The following is a 22615-nucleotide window of genomic DNA, read 5'->3' as shown; positions in this document are numbered from 1 at the left end:
CTCAAAGTTATCAAGGAATTTCGAGGTTGTCTCGTTGAGTGAAATAGCGTTGATCCTTGAAAAGATATTATGCGTAGAGTTCTCTTTTTGTAAGGGTTTGTTCCATGTATATATAAGCGACTGAGTTCAACGTTTATGATCAGAAGATGTCTTCAGATTTCTGATAGAGTCAGCTTTATTACCAAAAAACGTTCCTGCAGAAAAGTTATAAAACAATCAGTCCTGTTTTATACTAAACTCGGTAAAGTGAATTAAATGACTCCGTATAGTATTTAATGCTGCAATTAATACTAGTACTTGGTAACTTTAACGGTAACATTTAAAGTAGTCACGTTAGGCAACATCTTCTACTGATTCTGTTTTTCTATCCTTTCTACTGCTTTTGTTTTACTAGACCAGTAGCTTCTGATTTTCTTTTTGTCTATTGTTTTCTTAAAGAGTGCTGCTGGTCTGCTGGTTTTTATTTTCATCGCCACAATTAATTCATGTCTATCAAAGGTCATGATAGGGCCGAGACATATTATTTTTGATGTTTTGAGTTTAATTCAATTAGATTATTTATTTTATTCATTGATTGATGTCGTTTATCACATGTTCTTTTAATCTGGCCAATTAAATAGAATATTTGTTGGTTAATCTAAAACCGGAAGGCGATAGATTAATATTTGCTTCACACATCAATCAACATATGGTTAAATTGACTAGAAATAGTATTCGGTTTCAGTGTGCGACTTTAGGTTGAAAAACTGAAATTTCACAACAATCTAATGCGGTTGAATCTAATTAAATTCAGTTAGAAATAATTGGACTGTTAGATTTAATTAGGTTTATTAATTCGAGGAATCGTTTAATAAATAATTTTGGGAATTCCGTCGTGAATTAAATAATTAATTTATTGAATATGAATTTGACACGTAGATTATAAATTGTCTCGGTACCATTGTGCGCCTTAGTCGTTTTTAAATAATTTGAATTTTCGTCTAAATTAATAGTTTGGATTAGTTTTGCTTTAGTTAATTTATTTAAATCGTGTTATTTAGTTTTAATTAATTTATCTCCCATTATTTGAATTTTATTAGCCTGAATTAGGAAAAATAATTCATATTCTAGTAATTAAACATCGATCTCTGTGGGTACGATACCTGGACTCATCTCCAAATACTATTACTTGACCTAGTTCGCTTGCTAGATTTATTCCCAACCGAAATCGTCGGTCAAGTTTTTGGCTCCGTTGCCGGGGATTGAATTGTTTAATATTAGGATTTATTATTTTCTTGAGATCAGGTTTTTATTTAATTTTGTTGATTCTACGCATATTCGTACGTTTAAAGTTTGTTTATTTATTTTCAGGGATTATCTTACTGTGCATGAGCCGTGTTAGAGGAGAGACATAATTAGAGCCGTTTGATCCAGAGATTGAGAATACTTTTCGACGGAGACGTAGAGCACAAAGGGAGAAATCCTCAGACTTTGACGTGGAAGAACAATTAAAACAAGAGGAGAAAGTTGAAACAGCAGGGATGGAAGTAATGGACAACGAGGAAGATGATCGCACTGTCTATGATCTTACTAGACAAACTACTGGAGGTTATGGTTCTAGCATCACTCTCCCTACTGTGGAAGCAAATAATTTTGAGTTGAAGCCATCCATCATTCAAATGATACAATATCAAGTGAGATTTGGAGGATCGCAGACCGAGGATCCTAATGCATATCTTGAGGGATTTCTATCTATCTGTGACACAATCAAGTTCAATGGAGTGAGCACGGATGCCATAAGATAGAGACTATTCCCCTTCTCTTTGCATGGTGAAGCAGCAGAATGGCTTAGAGATCTACCAGCTGGTTCTATTACTACATGGAATGGTTTGGTGGAAATGTTCATGAATCAATATTTCCACCCACCAAGCTAGCACAACTGCGTATGGATATATCATCTTTTCGCCAGAAGGATGGGGAGACATTACATACAGCTTGGGGAAGATTTAGAAAGATGTTGAGGAGGTGTCCTCAACATGGTTTCTCTTCATCTGAACATGTTCAGATTTTCTATAACGGAGTAGATCCTTCTGTGCGTTCCATGCTAGATGCGGCAGCCAATGGTAGCTTATACAGGAAGACTCCACGAGTTGCACTTGAAATAATTTCAAATATGGCTGAAAATAGTGCGGGTTGGACAGATATTAAACGAGAAAAGAAGGCTGGAGTTCTTGAAATGGATGTGTTGAATGCACTTACTGCTAAGATTGATGGGTTGGCCCATCAATTCTCTCAGCTGAAATCAAATCAAGCAAATCAGGTCCAAGGAATAGTCATCGAGGAACAACCCATTTTTGATGAAGAAGCAGTGAATTTTGTGGGGAATCAATGGAGACAACAATAAAATCCATACAATTCCACATACAATCCAGGATGGAAGCATCACCCTAATTTGTCTTGGAAGAATACGGAGAATTCCCTTAATCCAACACATATTTCTCCACTGCCCATTCCTCAACAAGTGAGACAACAAGGATTATTGGTACCTGCAGCACCTCCAGGATTCAAGCAAGAAGATCAACGACCAATTTATGAGGATTTTATGATGAAACATATTGTGGGAATGGAGACGGGACTGCAGAATCATGATGCTATCTTACGAAGGTTGGATGCTCAAATGGGTCAAATAGCCAATCAATTAGCAAATTGACCCCTTGGAACACTACCAAGTGATACTGAGAAAAATCCAAAAGGAGTGAATGCAGTGAGTACAGTGATCAAGGCCGAGGAAGAGGAACCAAAGAGGCAGAATTCTACAGATATGGAGGCAAAGAATGATGGAGGAGTGAAACCAAAAATGGAATATGCTAAGGAACAGAACACTCAGACTACACGGAAGACAGGTAAGAAAGATAAGAAGTTTGATTCTAATGATAATATTGATATTAATACACTTCTTTTCCTCAAAGAGCAAGGCAACTACAATTGGATCAACAATTTTCAAAATTTCTTGAAGTTTTTAAGAAATTGCACATAAATATTCCTTTTGTAGAGGCTTTGGCTAAAATGCCTTCTTATGCTAAATTCTTGAAAGATATTTTGAGTAAAAAGAGGAAACTTGTTGATTTTGAAACTGTTAAGCTTTCTGAGGAATGTTCAGCTATTCTGCAAAATAAATTACCTCCTAAGCTTAAGGATCCAGGTAGTTTCTCCATTCATTGCACTATAGGTAATTCTAATTTTAACAAAGCATTGTGTGATCTTGGTGCTAGCATAAATCTTATGCCTTATTCCTGCTTTGAGAAATTGGGGATTGGAGAAGTTAAACCAACCACTATTTCCATTCAACTTGCTGATAGATCTATTAAATATTCTAGAGGGGTTATAGAGGATGTTTTGGTTAAGGTTGATAAATTTATATTTCCAATTGACTTTGTTGTGCTAAACATGGAGGAGGATCGTGAGATCCCCTTAATTTTAGGTCGTCCTTTCTTAGCTACTGGAAGAGCTCTCATAGATGTGCAAAAAGGTGAGTTAGTTTTGAGGTTGAATGATGAGAATGTAACTTTTAATGTTTTTCGTAGTATGAAATATCCTGGATCTTCTGATTGTTATAGAATAGATGCTATTGAAAATATTGTTGAGTGTAGTGTGCATGATACTTTTATTGAAGACCCACTGGAGATGCTTTTGGTGAACCCAAAGTCCACGGAATCAGACAGAGAAGAGGTGGAGGAATGTATGAACTACTTGGAGGGATCAAAGCCTCTGCCAAGATCTGTGAATTTGAAGATTGGGGAGCTTGGACATATTCCAAAATCACTTAAACCTTCCATAGAAGAACCCCAATTCCTCGAACTCAAACCACTTCCTCCTCATTTAATATTTATTTTTGAAGGAAGAAGAATTCTTCGAGGAATTCCTATGCGAAGATGAGGCAGAAGAGAAGTTGGAGGATGTAGAAGAACACAAGTCGAAGGATTTGAACTCATATATGGTCTTAACATATATTCCACCAGCAGATTATTTATTTTTATCAACGCAAACTCAAGAATATTACATCCTTTACGAGCTTTATCATAGATTATATTATTCTTCCCCTAATAATCAGTCTTTGCCGAGTGTTGTTGGAGCGACGAGCGTGCAATGTCAATATCATGCTAAGCCTGAGGGCACATATAATCAAGACCCATATGTAATATTGTATGATATTTACTATGGGCGGAAGCCGCTATTTGATGGATGTTTCTCCGTGGTCAAGCTATAGACAATGAATTTAGCGCTTGCTGGGAGGCAACCCAGTGATTTATTTTATTTCGTTTCATTTTATTTTTTTTATTTTTTACTCTATTAGGTTAATTCTCTGTGATTTTGGTGTGTGTAGGGAATATTGGAATGAAGGAATTTGATTTAGATTCTGGAAAAGCTAAACTGTTGAAATAAAAAATTTCCAGCACTGAGGAATTCTACCATCCTCATGTAACAGTCCATGGAATTTAAAGCAACACTGTCAGGGAAGTGTTCTCTTGCTATTCTGCATCCAACTTTTATATTCTTTTTGAATGGCATGACACTGAGGACAGTGTAAATCTTAAGTGTGGGGGGAATTATTAAACAACACTTAGCATACGCTTCAATGATTAATCCTCGAGCATGAAATTTTTTTTTTTCGGTTATTCTTTGAGAAACTGCACTTGTGATTACATGACACACTAATTGACTTTCTAGATTTTTGATCACTCGAGAGATTGAATCACACGTAGAATTGATTGATATGAGCTGTAGTTGTAGCCGAAGGATTTGAGCACAAACTAGTTTTGTATCATGTTTTGAGACATCATCTATGCACTTTAGGTCATACTTATATGAATTAATCGTAAATTGGTAAAAGGTGAGCTCATGAAAAAAAAATCGAAAAAAAAGAGAAAGAAAAGAAACAATCTAGAACTTGTCTGATTATCCTTCGAGGCGAAAATACGGAGAAAAATGACTTAGGGATGATTTAGGCGATCTTTGGACCGTTTGAGCCTTTCGAGCCTACCCAATGCATCATTTATATCCCTAGTACCCCATTTTGAGCCTAATAAATCGAATGGAGTGTGTCAAAGACATACAATTAGCCACCATTCGCATTCCTTCAAAAGCCCACATCAACTACCCAATTTTAGCTCATACACTATTCCTCTACCTTAATTTTGAGAGAAATAAACTTTTTAGCGGTTTAAAATTTTCAATAACTCTCGTGTGCTGATTGATAAGAAAAATTGGAGGAGTTTGAAAAAAAAAATCATGAAGAATGAGAAAGGAGTTGATGAAAAGATATATATAATTATAAAAAAAAGGAGGATTGAACGTTGTATGATGTGGTGATTGAAAAAACCTAAAAGAGAATGTTGTTGAAGATCGAAAAAAATATGGGGGAATATGAATGAAAGTACAAGGAAGATGAAAAAGTTAAGTGGATGAATGATGAAATTCCATAAGGGAAGGAAGATAAGAGATGAAGGAGTGCGTTGTATGATTAAATTGTTTATTTTCTCTCATTTTGAATCTCCCTACCTTTATTGTAGCCGTGAGCCGTGGCCTAACGTTATAAGCTTAAAAAGACCTATTGACCGGGTCATATTCTTCCAACATTTGATGGAGGAAGATAGGAAAGATAAGCTTATGGAGAGTTTCTTTATATGAAAAAAAAATCAGAAAATATGAGCACTCCTTGAACAAAAACACCTTTGAGGAATATGAGTTTTGACCTCCACACTACACACGTCTCATTATCTTGATCTTTTCTAGTGAATGCTTGAGTTTTAAAGTTGCAATGAAAGTGAATTTTATGATTTTTGACGTGTGATCTTTTGATTGAGTATGACGGAATTTAGTAGGTTGAAAAGTGTTGATTGTGTCAATTTTGTTGTGAATCATTGAATATTCCTCGATTATATTTTTATTCTCTGATTTGCTCGAGGACGAACAAAGGCTTAAGTGTGGGGGAATTGATAAGGCCAAATCTTACAAAGATTTTAGGGATTTGATTTGATAATATTTGCCCTTATCTAGACTTTTTATCCCTAATTATGTGCTTAATTGAATAATAATTGTAGATTTGAATAAAATGTGAAAAGTGTTTAAATTGAGAGATAATATAAATTTACTAGATTTCAAAGGGAACAAAATATCAGAAGAAAGGAAATTAAATACTCTTATATTCTATTCCTTGATGATATTGAAATCTTGGAAAAATCTATGTAAATCTGTATAAATATCTTATCTACACTTTCTTTTACAGAGATGGGCTTAAAAAGGAAAGGAAGGAGGAGGCCCATTAAGAAGAATAAAAGGGCAGAAGCGTACAAAAGAAAAAAAGAGAGCAGCCGATAACAGAAGCACAGGAGCAGCAGACAGAATAGCAGAACAGCGCGGAAGAAGGAAAAGAAGAGAGGAAGACAGAAGACTTTTGTTGGAGGAATTCCTCACACATGCTACAAATCACAGAGAATCTTTTCCCTTCCTTCTTAATCATGTTTTCTGCATTAAATTTAAACACTGATTTTGACTTTTGTTTTAAGTTTATGGAGTAGATTTTTATAGACTAAGGCCATGATAGGGCCGAGACATATTATTCAATTATATTATTTATTTTATTCATTGATTGATGTCGTTTATCACGTGTTCTTTTAATCTGGCCAATTAAATAGAATATTTGTTGGTTAATCTAAAACCGGAAGGCAATAGATTAATATTTGCTTCACACATCAATCAACACATGGTTAAATTGACTAGAAATAGTATTCGATTTCAGTGTGCGACTTTAGGTTGAAAAACTGGAATTTCACAGCAATCTAATGCGGTTGAATCTAATTAAATTCAGTTAGAAATAATTGGACTGTTAGATTTAATTAGGTTTATTAATTCGAGGAATCGTTTAATAAATAATTTTGGGAATTCCGTCGTGAATTAAATAATTAATTTATTGAATATGAATTTGACACGTAGATTATAAATTGCCTCGGTACCGTTGTGCGCCTTAGTCGTTTTTAAATAATTTGAATTTTCGTCTAAATTAATAGTTTGGATTAGTTTTGCTTTAGTTAATTTATTTAAATCGTGTTATTTAGTTTTAATTAATTTATCTCCCATCATTTGAATTTTATTAGCCTGAATTAGGAAAAATAATTCATATTCTAGTAATTAAACATCGATCTCTGTGGGTACGATAGCTGGACTCATCTCCAAATACTATTACTTGACCTAGTCCGCTTGCTAGATTTATTCCCAACCGAAATCGTCGTTCAGCAATCATTTGGATTCGTCATCCCCTTGAGAAAACTCTTTGAAGACTCGGGATCCTTACTGAACTATGTAACTTTGCACAAGTTCAAGGCTCTCACTACACCAAGCATTCTTTCTCTCAGCCCTAAAGGACAAGCACTAAATATCTCTTCTGCTGGGATGTTGGTTAACAAGAAAGAAATCGGAAAAGGAATTGGTAACTGAAAAGAAACCAGATGATAAGAAGGGAAGCAAGGTAACTTGACCCAAGCCAAAGAGGAAAATGATTTTACAATCTAATGAATCTGAGGTAACAACTCTTTATCATCTTCTAAAAAGGCCGGACCAACAAAAACCAGACTAATTCCTACACCAATCAAGGCAATACCTATCCATATACAAAAACAAGGCTACTGACCATCCAACTAAAAAACTGAAATTGATAGCGGTAGCAGACCCAAAAATATCAATATTCCAACGGCTCTCTCTCCTCCAAGACCAACAAAAAGAGTAATCATTTGAAATACCATCCAATCCACCAAGTCAGGACTGGTGTCTCCATTCTCCGCAACCGCAGGGAAAGAAAGATATAAAGTTGTTGAAGTTCATGTCTCATAACCAATATAAGCTATCCAGACTCAAATAGACCTACAGATGGATGAAGTGAATGAATTCGCTGCAGAAAAGATCAAATTCTTTGATGAATGGGTGAAATTCAGGACAATCATCTTTGCATCAAAAATGAAGAAAAAGGATTTGCTGAAGAGGTACATAACATTAGAAAAAGATGTTCTACAACAAGTCAATATTGTGGTCATAGCTGAAGCTCTTCAACGACAATATCATCTCCTGAATCTTCTAAAGATTCAAAAGCTGACTACAATCTGTGGCAAACAAAGATCCAATTATGATCCTTCTTGCCCAACCGCATTTGATAATATAGCTATGACAAAGCAACTAGATATGGAACCGGTCTCCATGCAAATGAAAGTTAAATTCTGGGATAATGATCGCAAATTTTTTGATCCAGTGGATACCAAGGAGCAGAAAGTAGGTGGTTTTTCAGTTCAGTCTGTCTCTGAGAAGCCGACTGCTACTGACTCCAAGGAAGCCAAACTGTTCACTCACTCGGAATCATCCTCCCCTGATTTGGACTTAACTGCTGAAACAACTTTGGATCGGATCAGCTCAAGTCTCACTGTCATTTCCTCTTCTAAAATGTTCTGAAAAGAAGTAATCTGAGTACTGAGGAAACCTTAAAAATTTCAAAAATAAAATTCTCAGAGAAGTGTTCGATCTATCCAGGTATGATCGACATATTTAATCAGTAAGAGCATATAAAAAAGGACCAAACAACCACTGCTACTCATCTTGGTGGGCAAATTCAAGCCAATAACTTTCAAATTTATACTAAAATAGAAGAATTTCAAGCAAATTTTAATTACAAAATTGAATGCGTCAGTTCTCAGTTAGTCTCTGTTCTTGCCTACCTAAAGCCACCATGATATGAATCTAGCCAGCCACTATGCGTTTCAAGAGCCAATCCCGAGAGGACGCTTGAAGATGTTGAATGTTGCCCTTCATCCAACCAATGAAGGGTTGGAAACAAGGCTCGAGGGGTTTGGGTTGCATCACAATCAAGTAGAGGATGAATTGGAGGAAGCAAAATTTCCAGAACCCTCGGCGCTCGAGCGGTCAAATTCTACCGCCCGAGCGGGAACAAGCTAGAAGACCTGGCGCTCGAGCGGTAATATCCTACCGCCCGGGCGCGACTGCTGCGAGGAGAATTCTAGTTTCCTTAGTTTAATTAAATTCTAAATTAATTATTGATTTGTTATCTTTAATTATGCAATTTTCTATATTTAGGGTTTTGTTTCCTATATATAAGCTAGAATACCATGTAAACTTTTAAAACTTTTCAGATTCATTATTGATATTTTATCAAAGTTTAGAGTTTTCTCTCAAACTTTTCAAAGCTTCGCTTTGTTATTCAAAAATCAAACTTATCAAAGTTTTTAACTTTGTGGCGTTTGTCGATCGTGCTTGTGCGGATTGTCGTCGACTTGTTCTTCGAAGGTTCGTTATAATTTCGGTTGTTTATTTCGTGATTATTGTTGCTAGACTTTTCATAGCTTAGAGGTGAAAATCACAACACACACACTTGATTCAAAAGATCGGGACAACAACGATTCTTTGTTCGTTATTGAATTGAGGGCGCGATTCGATTTTAATCGTGTTTGCTATTCGTCGTACAAAGATTCACATCATTATCTAGTGTTGAAAAAATGAGAAAGAAAAGAAGTCAACTAGTTATAGTTAACCTAAATCTACTGATGCGTAGAAGAAACATATAAACACGTTGGTCAGCTTAGAATATGATACATGAAGAACAATACATATTTAGTTAGTTTAGATAGTTCAGTAATATATATTGTTGAGGATAAATGAATTTAGTTTTTTTGATATAATTTTGTCAAACACCAAAATGGGGAAATTATTGGAACATGTTAAGTTTTGGTGATTGAATAAGGTTGCTGATCTAAAGGATAATTTTAGAACCTAATTGAACCGAATTCAAGGAAGAAAACTGAACTAAGTAGTCTAACTGATTACAAAGACATACTGAGAAAACATAAGAAGGTTACTGATAGCCAAACCAATTCTAGGTCAATTGATGAAGCCTAACTGATATCTATCTAGTTGATCAGTCAGACCAAATCCATATATTCCCTAAATAATCAGTATAACCAGTGATTAAGGATCATAGCCCAGATGAAATATCGGATAAAAATTTCCGTACTAACAGTCACTGAACTTTAAACAGAATGTCAGGTTTTGACGCATTATCAGAACATGCCAAAAATTACGATGACATGACATCTACATTTGGAAACAAATATATTTTGAAAAGATTACCGTTGTAGATTAAAGCTATAAATAGATAATTTGAACAAGCTATAAGTTAGATTATTACACCATCTATCTTTGGATTATAAAAGCAAAATGATCTTCTCTGTTAAAGCTTTCCGAGAATCAAACTGAAATAGCCATGACACACTGATATCATTATCTTATCATTTTGAGGATCAAGTTTGTGCATAGAACTTCTATGTGAAATTTGTGTAATTAAGAGTAAGAAGTCTTACTGCTCAAAGTAATTAGATTGAAGTTTTACTAAGAGTTTCAGTTAGACATTGTTAAGTTAGACTAAAGCGGTTATTTCAAATTACTTGTAATTACAAAAGTCTTTTAGTGCAAACCTTCCACGAGGAGAAGATGTGACGTACAAGTTTTGAAATGTCCGAAGTTCCAGAAACAATTTTGTACTTATTTACTTTTCAGTCTAGCATCCTTACTTATTTTCTTGATAAGTCATTTGTTCAACCAGTTTCTGCCTACTTCCGCACAGTTCATATTGATTGATTACTGAGCAATTGACAAGAATAAAATTTCAATGTTGCTAACCCAACCGAATTTTTTTTTGAGATAAATTTATTCATCTGTTTTAAATTTATTTTTGAACCTAACAATCATATAGACAATTTAGCGGACGTAAACTTTATAAAGGAAGATTGTATTATATATTATATATATACCGAAATTTTTTTGAGATAAATTTATTCATCCGTTTTAAATTTATTTTTGAACCTAACAATCAATATAGACAGATTTAGCCGACGTAAACTTTATAAAGGAAGATTGTATTATATATATATATATATATATATATATATAAATATATAAGTAGAGTTTTTGTCAAAATAGAAAAGTTCATGTCCAAATTACTTACTAAAAAAAGAAATACAATATTTAGTTAGTTTATTTAATTTTTCTTAAGAAAAATTGGTAAAATATTAAAAGTTATAACTTAAAGAAGGTTTACCAATTGACATTAAATTATCATTTAGCAATCATAAATGTTTGACCTCAAATACATGTTATTTCGAGATTATCTTAATTTGAAAAAATTAATGCATAATAGTTTTTTTCCAAAACCATATGTATATTGTATCTCTTGAACTGCCTTCTTAAAATTCAAATAAGATAGCCCAAGAAAATTAAAAGAAATATATTCAAAAGAGTTTCAAATATACATAAAATTATCCTCAATAAACATGTCTATTACCATCAATAATCAAAAATTTTTGACACACAATGCATGTAATTCGAGATTTTCATAATTTGAAAGAGTTAATGCATGATATAATTTTGTTAAAAGTACCTGCTATATAATTTTTTTCTCTTGGGCTGCCTTATTTGAATTTTAAATTATAAATAATGCACCGTTGCTTATTATATTGGAAATCAATTTTATTCTATTTATCTTACTAAATTTATGTATTCCAAAACTGAATTCTGAAATGACTCCTCTTTTCAGCACCATTTGTGAGTTGAATCCTTCCAATTTGTCATGGACGTTTAAACTTATATTTGTTCGCTATTATGAACTACTTACATATAGAAACAATGAGAACAATAAGACACTAAGTTTGAAATTTGTCTTTCATGATCAAAAAGTAAAAAAATATTAGTATCCTATTTGCACAAAATTTTAATTATTACGCATTTGCTAAATGTTCTTCAATATTACAAAGTTCACGAATACAATGTATTATAAAATGTCTCGTAATAAAAATTATTAAACCAATTCTAAATGAAGTACACAACTTATTAGAGAACAAGTTATAAAACTTACTGACATTGTTTTGAAATAAACATAGTAAATGTTAATAAAATAACTTTTATGGTTTATATATAATTTACTTATAATCACATATTTCATTTTTCTTTAAGAATAATAGGTCGTTGTTTACATTATGAATATATTTTGTAGATAAAATCACAATTTATTTGGATAAAGATATTGATGAAGAAATTGTTGTTATCCTTCAAATATGTCAAACACATATCATGTCATAAAATTGTTTGTGAATGAGGATTTAGACGAAATTACTGAATTTTGAAAAAAACTATTTCTCATTAGTTTTATTAAATTTGATTTAAAAATATTTATTTATCACATATTAAAAAATAATAATATATATAGTTCCTCGGAATTAAAGAATTAAATATGTATTTAGGTTGATGATCGACATTAATACATTAAACACGATAAGAACCATGTCATTGTCTTAGGCTAACATAATTAATCGACATACATTATATTTAAGAAAGTTTTTCAAAATTAGCGCTAATAATATTTTCTTATTTTTATTTTTTAATAATTATATAATTTTTTTACAATTTAAATATCTATTATTATTTATAATAATTAATTTTTAATAATATCATCCTGTGCATCGTACGAATTAAATATTAGTTGTGTTAACAATTGAGTAATGAAACATTCAAAAATGTATAAACAGAATTTTTTTAATGTAACCTTAGTTTGATCATAATTTTAATATATCTTTTTTAATTGTTATAGTTTGTTTAATAAGAGTTTCTACTTTGTGAACGAAAGTGTTTCGGTTCAAATTTACAAAGTTAACCCTCTTTTTAAGAAATTATCGATAAAAGATTCGAGGACTTTCCTTACAAACTTTTCTATCAGTATTAATTATGGTGTGCAATGTATTTATATTGTTATTGTAAAATTTTATTAACATTATAATCGTGTAATATAAATGTTCGTCAATAAAAAGATATTTCAATTTCTATCATTCTTAATACTTCCTTTTCTCTTCCGATCTCTTGATCTTCAAACCATGCAACCCTTTACGTCCATGTGGTATCTCTGTAGTCTATACGTATATATTTGAAGATTACTTTGTATATTTGACAAGGTTATTGTAACCATTCAAGTGAAAAACATCTTTGGGAGAGAGATGTTCATAACTAAAAATAAGAAATATTTTTTCACAAAAACTTTTATAATAAAACTTTTCACGAGTCACGAGGAAACAAATGAAGAAGCGAAAGATAACAAGGAACAATAAATTTTTTAGTGTCCAAGCCAACTGCTGCTTCAATTTCAAGTTCAAGTGGGAGTAAATTTTTAATAAAGAACAAGGATAAAGGGAGATGATTAAACAAAACTTAGGATCATCAATTGCCACCAAAGCCTGTGTACACACCCCTGGAGCGAAAGAATGCTGACGGAAAAAATATCATCTTAAATTGCTCGAAAAGTTTACCCATATATTTGTGCATGTTATGATCAGACAGAATGCCATCTTGAGGTCAATTACGTCTAGAAGCACGGATCTGGTTGAGTTCACATTCGAAAGATGCCTACAGCAAGCATATCAATAAGGAACCGAAATCTGCAAAAGTCAAATCGAACAGATGCCATGTATCTTTCCGTTACGTTCTGGAGTTCAATTTTTTGGAGCTTTGGAAATTAGTTGGAAGAAACTACTGCTTCATTCACCGCATAACTGATTCTTTAACGAAAAAACAACCATTGGATCTGCCAGAAGGTAAAAATCATCATCAATATATCATCATGAAGATTAAATGATTTTAGAAGCAAACAAAGATAATTTTTTTACTCACGCATATTCTAGATGAATATTCATGAACCGGGGATTTTCTTTGCTTTGAGATAGAGTCACAGAGCCTTCAATAAGCTGATCTTGTTCCACCTCTATTGGATCATAGAAGTAGACTAATGTCTGCAAATTCCATGGATTGAATCTGACGACTAAATAAGCAGGACGAGGTGGTCTTTTTTGTTTATCACAATCGCAGAGTCATGATAAAGTTCAGCATAAGGATAAAAAACTTAGCCAGAGGAAGATTAGGATTTTTAGGGAGGAAAAGCAAGACTGAGAAAGGTACATCTCAACAGAATTAGGGGAGGAAAACTTAATTTTGTTAAAAAAGAGATGAAATTTAAAAAAATTCGATTTAAGGGGGGCGACTGCCTGCATTGGGTCTGCCTATGAAAGCTAATAGCTAGTCATGTTTCTAATATTGGAGGTTCAAAGCACATGCTTGCATATTACTACCACGCAACAAAAAGAAAAGGTTAAATGTTGAGAGTATGCAAGACACCTGCTGCCAATGAGTAGGGGCTTCCTCAGGGGATGTAGATAGCACAAGGGTGTCATTGGGATTGGAGCGTTTCTTTTTTTTAGAGGAATCTGTAACACGACCATCAGGAGTCTCCACAGATGCAGATTGATCAATATTGTCACAAGAGGACATAGCAGGCGCACCAAATTCGACATCAAACCAGAAAGCGAATCCGTGAAATGGTGCTAGAATCATTAACAAGATAAGGACTTCAATGAAAAATAATAATCTCTGGCATTATATGAACTGTTAAGGTAAACAGAAAAAACTACGAGCTGCCAAGAGCCATCGTATCATTTGGCACAGTCTCTCTTATCAGTTATTCTCCCTCCCCACAATTGTATTAAAAAAATATGAGCTCATGAATGATAAGTGAATAAAGAAACAAAAACGGGAAGAAAAATAATGAGAATATGCACCTCGAGGGAACAAAATTAGGGGCACAGTAGTATGCAAGCATGCATGAAAGAGATGGATGAATACACATACTGACTCACAAGGGCTAGAGATGTATCATGGATGGGAAGTACTTTACCTCTCATCATTGAAGCGAACTTAAATTTTGTAGAAACGCATTCTAGCTCATGAATTGTTACAGTACTACAGTCCACATGCTTTACCTGTCACAGGAGTTTGGAATCAAGTTCAAAAGGTCAAATGCTAGTAAAACGCATAATGTGTAACTGCAAATTGAACATGTTACTACTGTATAAGGGAAATAATTAAAAATAGTTTGTAAAGGAGAAATTAATGGGTATGTGCCTCTGAAAGATGATATCTAGGTATTGAATGACAATCAAATACTAATGCACAATGAGGAGACTATAATGCAGTAAACTGTTATTCTGCGACTTCTCAGCTCATTTTAAATTCTCAAAGAACGCAAAGTATTCATATAGAACTTTGAAACCAATCGCTAGGAATCCATGGTTTATCTGTCATCGCCTTGGTGTTCCCCATAAACAAACTGATGTTCAAATCCGACCAAGAGATTATCATCTTAGATCAATAGACCCAAATCCCATCTCTGAGCCCAAATAGACAAATACTTATGTACAGAACCTAACAGACACGTATCACCATGTGTTAGTCATTAAGCTTTAATATTTTTTGTTGTATAATTTCATGTCATCTCTACAGTTTCTGCACCTTTTTTCCCCCACTTTTTCAACAGGATTTCATCTTTCCACCCCAAATGCAGTAAAAGTATCACCTACTCATGAAATCATGATTCTCATCCTCTATTAAAAAAATTACAGCAAACCAGCGCATCTACAATGCTCGATTTTGATATATCTCAGGATTTTCTTAAAATTTCAGAAAACTTTTTAAAGTTCTGATGAAAAATTTTGTTTAGAAAAATTGAAAGTTGACAATGTTTCGGTAGGTTAGGAATTTCAAAATTCTAGTGGAAATTTCAGAATTCTGAAATCTCTAAGGACATTGAACAATACCTCCGAATAATTGTGGAGATGTAATTTTTTTCATCTATATTTCATTTGCGGAAGTTTTGGCATAATATTACGGAAAATTTCAATAGATTTTGGAAAAATTTTCCCATATCTTCAGATTTTCGGAGGAAGTTTGCAAAAAAAGAACTTCAAGTGAGACTTCGATTTTGTGGGATAAAACCCCAACAAAACCCAAAATTCGGGATATTTGAGTAAATTTAATACCATGGTCACGGCGTATCCCTAAATCACCACCAAAAAAAGAAAGAGATGGAGAAAAGAAAACAAAAACAAAAGGATAATAGATAAAATGAACAGGTAAAAACAAAATAAATGATAAAAGTGGAAATTAAGAGCCAAAAGGATCCCAAACAGTGCAGTTGTCCTGGTAAGGGCTATACCCAGTAGCCAAGGAATAACCTTAAAAACACAATATGTAATGCTGAAAGCTTTCTAGAAACAAACTAAATTCTGCAAGAGGTGCCAAATAACCTTACAGCAATAAAGAATAACTTCATACAGCACACAAAGATGAGAAGGTTTTGGACGAATGAATACGAGTTAAAAAGACGGGAATATTATGTGTATAGGGGATGAAAAAATAAAGATCTTAAATACATGGACTTACCACATTAGGCCATGTCAATACATTTTCACCAGAGATTAACTCAACAGAAGGCTCTTCAAATGCACACTGTTTTGCCAACGGCATCACGACAGACACTACACATAACCACAATACATCAACTATTGCAATGAAAAGTTAGAATGCGAAAGAGACAACTCGAAAATGGCCAATGAGCAGTTAAGTGAAAAATCTTATGCCAATTATTTACTGACTACTGTGAAACCGTAAGAGACAAGGAAGTGGTCTCTAGGTTCGAGCAAGCTCTACAAGGCACATACCAATAAGGGGACCACCCGAGTAGAATTTTCTTTCTTTATATAACAGGGATCATATATTTGTTAAGCTTTTGATTACATTTTCTCAATCCTTGACGGGTTTCAAGGCTTTCTGACGAGAGAAGAATTTGTATGGGGAAAGGCAGGGTCAATCATAAAAAAAAGACAAGGTGGCTTGCAAGAAAGGGAAATGGACCTTTCCAACCACATCAACAGTTAGCACGTCTCTGGACAAGGTCAGAGGAAATCTACTTCCTCAACATCCCTATGGGAGGGTGACCCACTTCCTAAAGCAAAGATTCCACAACACAACAATATTATCATCGATTGTGAAGCCGTTTTAAATTGGATGCACAATAAAATAAGAGACATTTATTATTTGGTACATTCAACATGAAGTGCAAGCAATAATGGATTTAAAAGTAATGAAAACTTAGTGTGCCAAAAAGTCCAAATAGAGGCTAAAGAGTAACAAAATTGGTAAAACAAAACAAGTCTTGGCACCAAGTTCCGCCAAAATTAAAAACTAAATAGAGTCAGAAAATAGACTACTACGATATTGACATCAATCCTAGTCAACATTATTTTGACTGGAAACCACGAAAAGTGTAGCTAGTACCTGTATTTCTCAGTATTAATGCCAAGAATTTCTACAATGATTGGAATCCACGATAGAACAAACTTTTAAGTCCATCTAAATCTAATCAATAAATAAAACATTTATGTGATAGGATATATTTCTGAACTAGAAAAGTAAGATAATAAAAAATCTCATTCCCAGGCAATGCAGCTCAATAATTTCAAGAAATATAATTAACAGGATTCTCAGAAGAATACTCACTATCGATTCCATAGACATTACGCCAAAAGTCAACACTTTCACCAGTATCGGCATGGATGTGACACAGGTGCCATGTACAACTGCATAATGTATAAAGGATGACTTTATGTGCACCAAATATTAGCTATTAAATGCTCTGGATAGAATCATGACTAAATGGTTTTGTATCCAATACCCATCTATGTAACAAAGAGATTAAACTTTGATATCAAGTAACATGGAGCTGGTCAGCTGAATAGCGAATTCAGTACAGCTGCCTCTACAGTTGGAGAAATAGCATAATATGCATGCTAAAAACTAGGAGCGATTAAGAGAAGGGAATAACTGATCTATACCGTGGCATTTGAGGGAAGTATAAGACCTCCAGGTTTCAACCAACGGTCTCTAGCAGAAATGACACTCCCCAGCATGCTCTAACAGGATGTCAAAAAGTTCATTAAGGTGAAATAACAAGGAAAGAAGCCAATGCTCGAACCAGAAAAAAATGTAGTAATCCAAAATATTCACAAGAAAACTATCAAGCAAACAGTTATGCTTCCATTTAAGACTAATGGCTATCATGTATCAAAACTTACCTCATACAGAAGCATGTAACCCATCCATTCTGAAATTATAACATCAACTTCCTCATCGATTTCAACATCCTGAGATCAGAAAACAGTTATGCTTCTATTCTTAATAATGAAAATACATCAACTTGTACACTACTTTATAAAGAAGATCTGAAGTACATAGAATAGTCATAATAAAAACCATGGTCAAAATGCTGGTTACAGTACTCTGACGCAGGTGTGATAGTCAGTCATTCCCCCACACACCTTTCCCAAAATATTATTCTATTCTGCAAAAATAAAGTGAATTTTGGTGTATAAAACCAGTTTCACCACCTACAGCAACCACCGCCAAAAAAAAAAAAAAGAGAACAGCTGAACCCTATCCCACTGACCAACACAATGTAACATCAAGGTCTACAAAGAATCTGATGTGAATAATTATTCAATGCATAACTTCCAAAAGCAAACTCAAGAAGAGTCAACAGGATCAAAATTATAGAGAGCACATTATTCTTAACAACATTACAATTGTTTTCGGGAAAAACGTATTCTCACACCCATGAATTATTACTTATTTCAAGGAGCATAGCCTTTTGCACTGTGTCTTTAGCCTTTTCAGGTAACAGGAAATTTTAACCGCGTCCACTCCTCATGGCTGCCACACACAAATCCACTCTTGATAGTCTATGAACAAATCTAATAATTTCAAGTAAGCTATGACGGGTAAACTAATTTGATACAATTGTGAAAATTGTCAAATTAAAAAATTCAGAACATAGAGGATGATATGTTTTCCTCTTGAAAATCAAATTATAGATAAAGTACCAGTGAAAAATAGATAATCTTGCTGAGAGAATTGGGAATTGGTAAAGAGGCAACCTCTACACGGCCATGCAGAACAGTGATGGTATCAGATAAATTGTTTGCCTTGACTACTTCATTTGCCTGCGGTAATATTTCAAAACAACACCACCTATCAAAACTATGTTACAACACAAACTACCAAAATTGATATCCCATTTCTCACAAGGAGGACCAACAATGCCATAATAACTATTTTACCAAATTCTCCAGTCTGAATCAAGAAAGGCACAATAATTATTAATTCCTATATGCTGTCTCATTTTCATATCAACTCAAAGGGTTTAACAAAGAAGGACATGCTTAGTTCATTATTTTACTGTTTCCATGACTGAGCTATGTTTATGGTCTTCACAATGCCATAATAACTATTTTACCAAATTCTCCAGTCTGAATCAAGAAAGGCACAATAATTATTAATTCCTATATGCTGTCTCATTTTCATATCAACTCAAAGGGTTTTAACAAAGAAGGAAATGCTTAGTTCATTATTTTACTGTTTCCATGACTGAGCTATGTTTATGGTCTTCACGTGTAAATCAAATGACATTCTAAATATCCTAAGAAGATTTGAAACCAGATCGCTGCATACCTGAACTGCAATATTACTGGCATCCACTGCATACACCTGATAGTAAAATGACTAGAGATCAATACAATCTATCTATCCTAAATTGAGAAAGAAGGAAAATAGTTATAAAGACATACATGTCACATGACTCGACAACTAAAATACACATGAAATATACCAATTTTTGCTGTAAAATTAACTCTAACCATCCCATGCCCCAAACATTCCATTCCAGAAGCCCGAGCTTTCATTTTCTAAATACTTTATCAGTTTGAATAATAAATATTCGGGATGACTAGACCAGCAAAATATCAAGTGTCACATAACAATAAGAAAAGAAAAATAAACTTTCACAACTAAATAACTCATTTTTGCTCCTCTTAGATTGTTCACAGTCTCCAGGGTGATGGCCTCTATACAAATACAGAATGCTCAGATCAGGTTGAGATACAAAACATTTACAAATTGAGTGGTGGAAGAATATGAAATCATCAACATAAATAGAAGAATAGTGGCCTAAATGAATGAGGTTAGAACATTAAAATATTTACATAAAAGTAACTGAATAAGTGTGGTAATCATGCAATTTAAAAGTCACGATTCATTTCAATGCAGAATATTTATATATTAGCAAAAGATTATTGGAACCATGTTGGGAATATATAGACTGAACTGAGAGGTTGGTAAACTGAAACAGCATCTCACCCGTCGTGCCCCAGCCTGAGCACAAAAAATAGATAGTATTCCAGTGCCACAACCGACATCAACTACCACCTGAGATGAGAGAGTCAAACTCAACAACTAATAATAAAATCAATATGTAGAAATTTAGCCACAACTGACTAGGAAATAATTGCATTCTATCTTAGTTTCTATTTTTTAACCAACAGCAAACATCAAATAACATCCACGTGGGCTCAAATTCTAATTAAAGGACAGACCATAGTAGCAGCTAAAGTATGGAGGTATCTTTGTACACGGAAGAGTTACCTGCAATTGAAATTAAATTGAAACTACCAACCGTCTATACAAATGCTTACTTTTCCTTCAATACGATCTCGATGCTGGAAAATTGCATTTCTGTAAGTTTCCGTGCGCACACGATCCTGTGTAAATGAAAAGACAAGTTCACGCATGATCAAAAAACTTTACAATTCAACTAAAAGCAACACATCTATCTCCTTTAATCAAATCTGGTTTGAGAAATGACGAGGGTAAAATTCCTAGACCTCGTCAACACCAGCACTGCACAACTAGGAAATCCTCAAGCACCTGATGCTGACCAAGAGCTACCTAAGGCTTTGTAAACTAGCGACTCGACTCTCTGCCTACGGAGAAACAAGTACCGCACCTTTATCATTTCTTCATGAATGCCGAGGTGAGCGTAGGAGTGAAAATAGGCCACGTCGAAGTCCGTACACGGAAGCGGAGCTTTATCTTTCTCCTGACGCGGCTGTGGAGCCCTAGGATCGGATCCACCGCCGGAATCACGTGACCTGCGGTTGCTCCTTCGAATTCGTCTTCCAATCGAGTGAACGCCACCACCGTGGTGGTTGCCGTTCCTGTAAACTTCGCCGTCTCCACCACCAATCGCCTGCGACATAGCTCCGTAGCCGGCGAACAGGAAGGTACAAATGCTTAGCCTGAGAAGAAATTGAATTTGGTGGTAACGAGCGTAATGGCAACGGAAGCTGAAGTCTGAAGAAACAGTGAGTACTACTCTGGTACATATATCGGTCTATCTTGGTCCCTATAATACAAAAATGGAAAAATTGATTTTAAATCCGGGAAATTTAGGAAAAGGGGATTCGATGCTGGCTTATTTAAAAAAAGGATTCACAAGTAATTTTATATAAATGTTCATCTGTTAAATGTAAATATATCATTAACTTAAACTTTTAACATTAAATCCATCTATCTCATTCAGTCGATTTCAAAACTAGGGAAAGGGTCGACCTTTGTGCTTGGGCCGACCCAATGTTTTTTGGTCGACCAACGTGCTTCTTAATTTTATGCAATTTTATGTGTTATTTTTGAAAATAATATTCGTAATATTTGATGTCAGAATTGCTTCAAAAAACTTTGAATACGTATAAATCACTGAAAATTTTGGTCTACCCAACACTTTGCTTGGATCGACCAAAATAACATGTTGTGTAGATCAAAATTATGCTTGGTCGACCCAAGCAACTTGGGTCGACCAAGCTATACCAAGCATGTTGGGTAGCTTGGTCTACCTACCAACATGCTTGGTCGACCCAAGCAAATGGTAGACCATGTTTGGTCTACTCAAGCAAAATGTTGGGTAGCATCGACCAAGTTTGGATCGATCCGGTGCTTATTTTTTATCCGAATTCAGATATTTTTTAGCATGTAATATGTTTGATCTTTTAATTATTGATCTTTTTAATTTCGATGTAAGTATTTATGGTGCAATTTTGTTGTTGGTAAGTTTTTGGATTGACCATGGTGATTTCTGGGTCGACCATGTTACTTCTGGGTCGACCTTGTTGATCCATGTTGATATTTAGGTCGACCATGTTGATCTCTGGGTCGACCCATGTTGATCTCTGGGTCGACCCATGTTGATTTTGGATCGATCAAGGTTGCTTTTGGGTCGACCCTTTTTCTAGCACATGAATCGATATATTTGACAAATATGACTTATAATTACTTAATTTTGACGGATAATTACATAATTTTGACCAATGTTGCATGTTTTTAACATATGAATCACATAATTTCACAAGTATGTTCTATAATGTTACATGATTATGTTACATGTTATGACATATGAGTCACAATTTCATAACTATGTTACATGTGTTTTGACATATGAGTCACGCTTTCACAATTATGTTATATGTTTTAACATATGAATCACAGTTTCACAACTATGTTACATGTTTTAACATATGAATCATAATCTCACAAATTTCACAATTATGTTATATGTTTTATAATATAAATCACAATTTCACAACTATGTTACATGTTTTAGCATATGAATCACAATTTCACAACCAACTATGTTACATGTTGTTTTAACATACGAATCACAATTTCAGAACTATGTCATATAATATTACATGTTTTAACATATGAATCACATATTTAGATGGGTCGATACAAAGTAGACCTTGTTGTTTTTGGGTCGACCCTTGTT

The 22615-nt window shown here is 34.0% G+C and overlaps 2 protein-coding genes across 2 annotated transcripts; one reads left to right on the top strand and one right to left on the bottom strand.

Moving 5' to 3' along the window:
* Positions 1-1858: 1858 nt before the first annotated feature.
* Positions 1859-3915, top strand: LOC142532373 (uncharacterized). The gene is made up of 4 exons (XM_075638687.1): positions 1859-2347; positions 2444-2643; positions 2710-2882; positions 3140-3915. The coding sequence occupies exons 1-4, from the start codon at positions 1859-1861 to the stop codon at positions 3913-3915; spliced, it is 1638 nt and encodes a 545-aa protein (XP_075494802.1).
* Positions 3916-13255: 9340 nt separating this feature from the next.
* LOC142532704 (putative protein arginine N-methyltransferase 6) lies at positions 13256-21189 on the bottom strand. The gene is given in 14 exon segments (XM_075639078.1): positions 13256-13660; positions 13747-13865; positions 14248-14453; positions 14804-14888; positions 16348-16442; positions 17464-17506; positions 17508-17543; positions 17799-17876; positions 18039-18107; positions 18897-18962; positions 19471-19506; positions 20155-20223; positions 20490-20555; positions 20801-21189. Coding segments are annotated over 14 exon segments (1263 nt in total). The 5' UTR covers positions 21053-21189; the 3' UTR covers positions 13256-13617.
* Positions 21190-22615: the final 1426 nt, after the last annotated feature.

This window comes from Primulina tabacum, chromosome 18 (genome assembly GCF_025594145.1).
Source record: "Primulina tabacum isolate GXHZ01 chromosome 18, ASM2559414v2, whole genome shotgun sequence".
Lineage (NCBI taxonomy): Eukaryota > Viridiplantae > Streptophyta > Magnoliopsida > Lamiales > Gesneriaceae > Primulina > Primulina tabacum.
The sequence above is the reverse complement of the archived record's forward strand: the minus strand, read 5'-3'. Positions and strand labels throughout refer to the sequence as shown.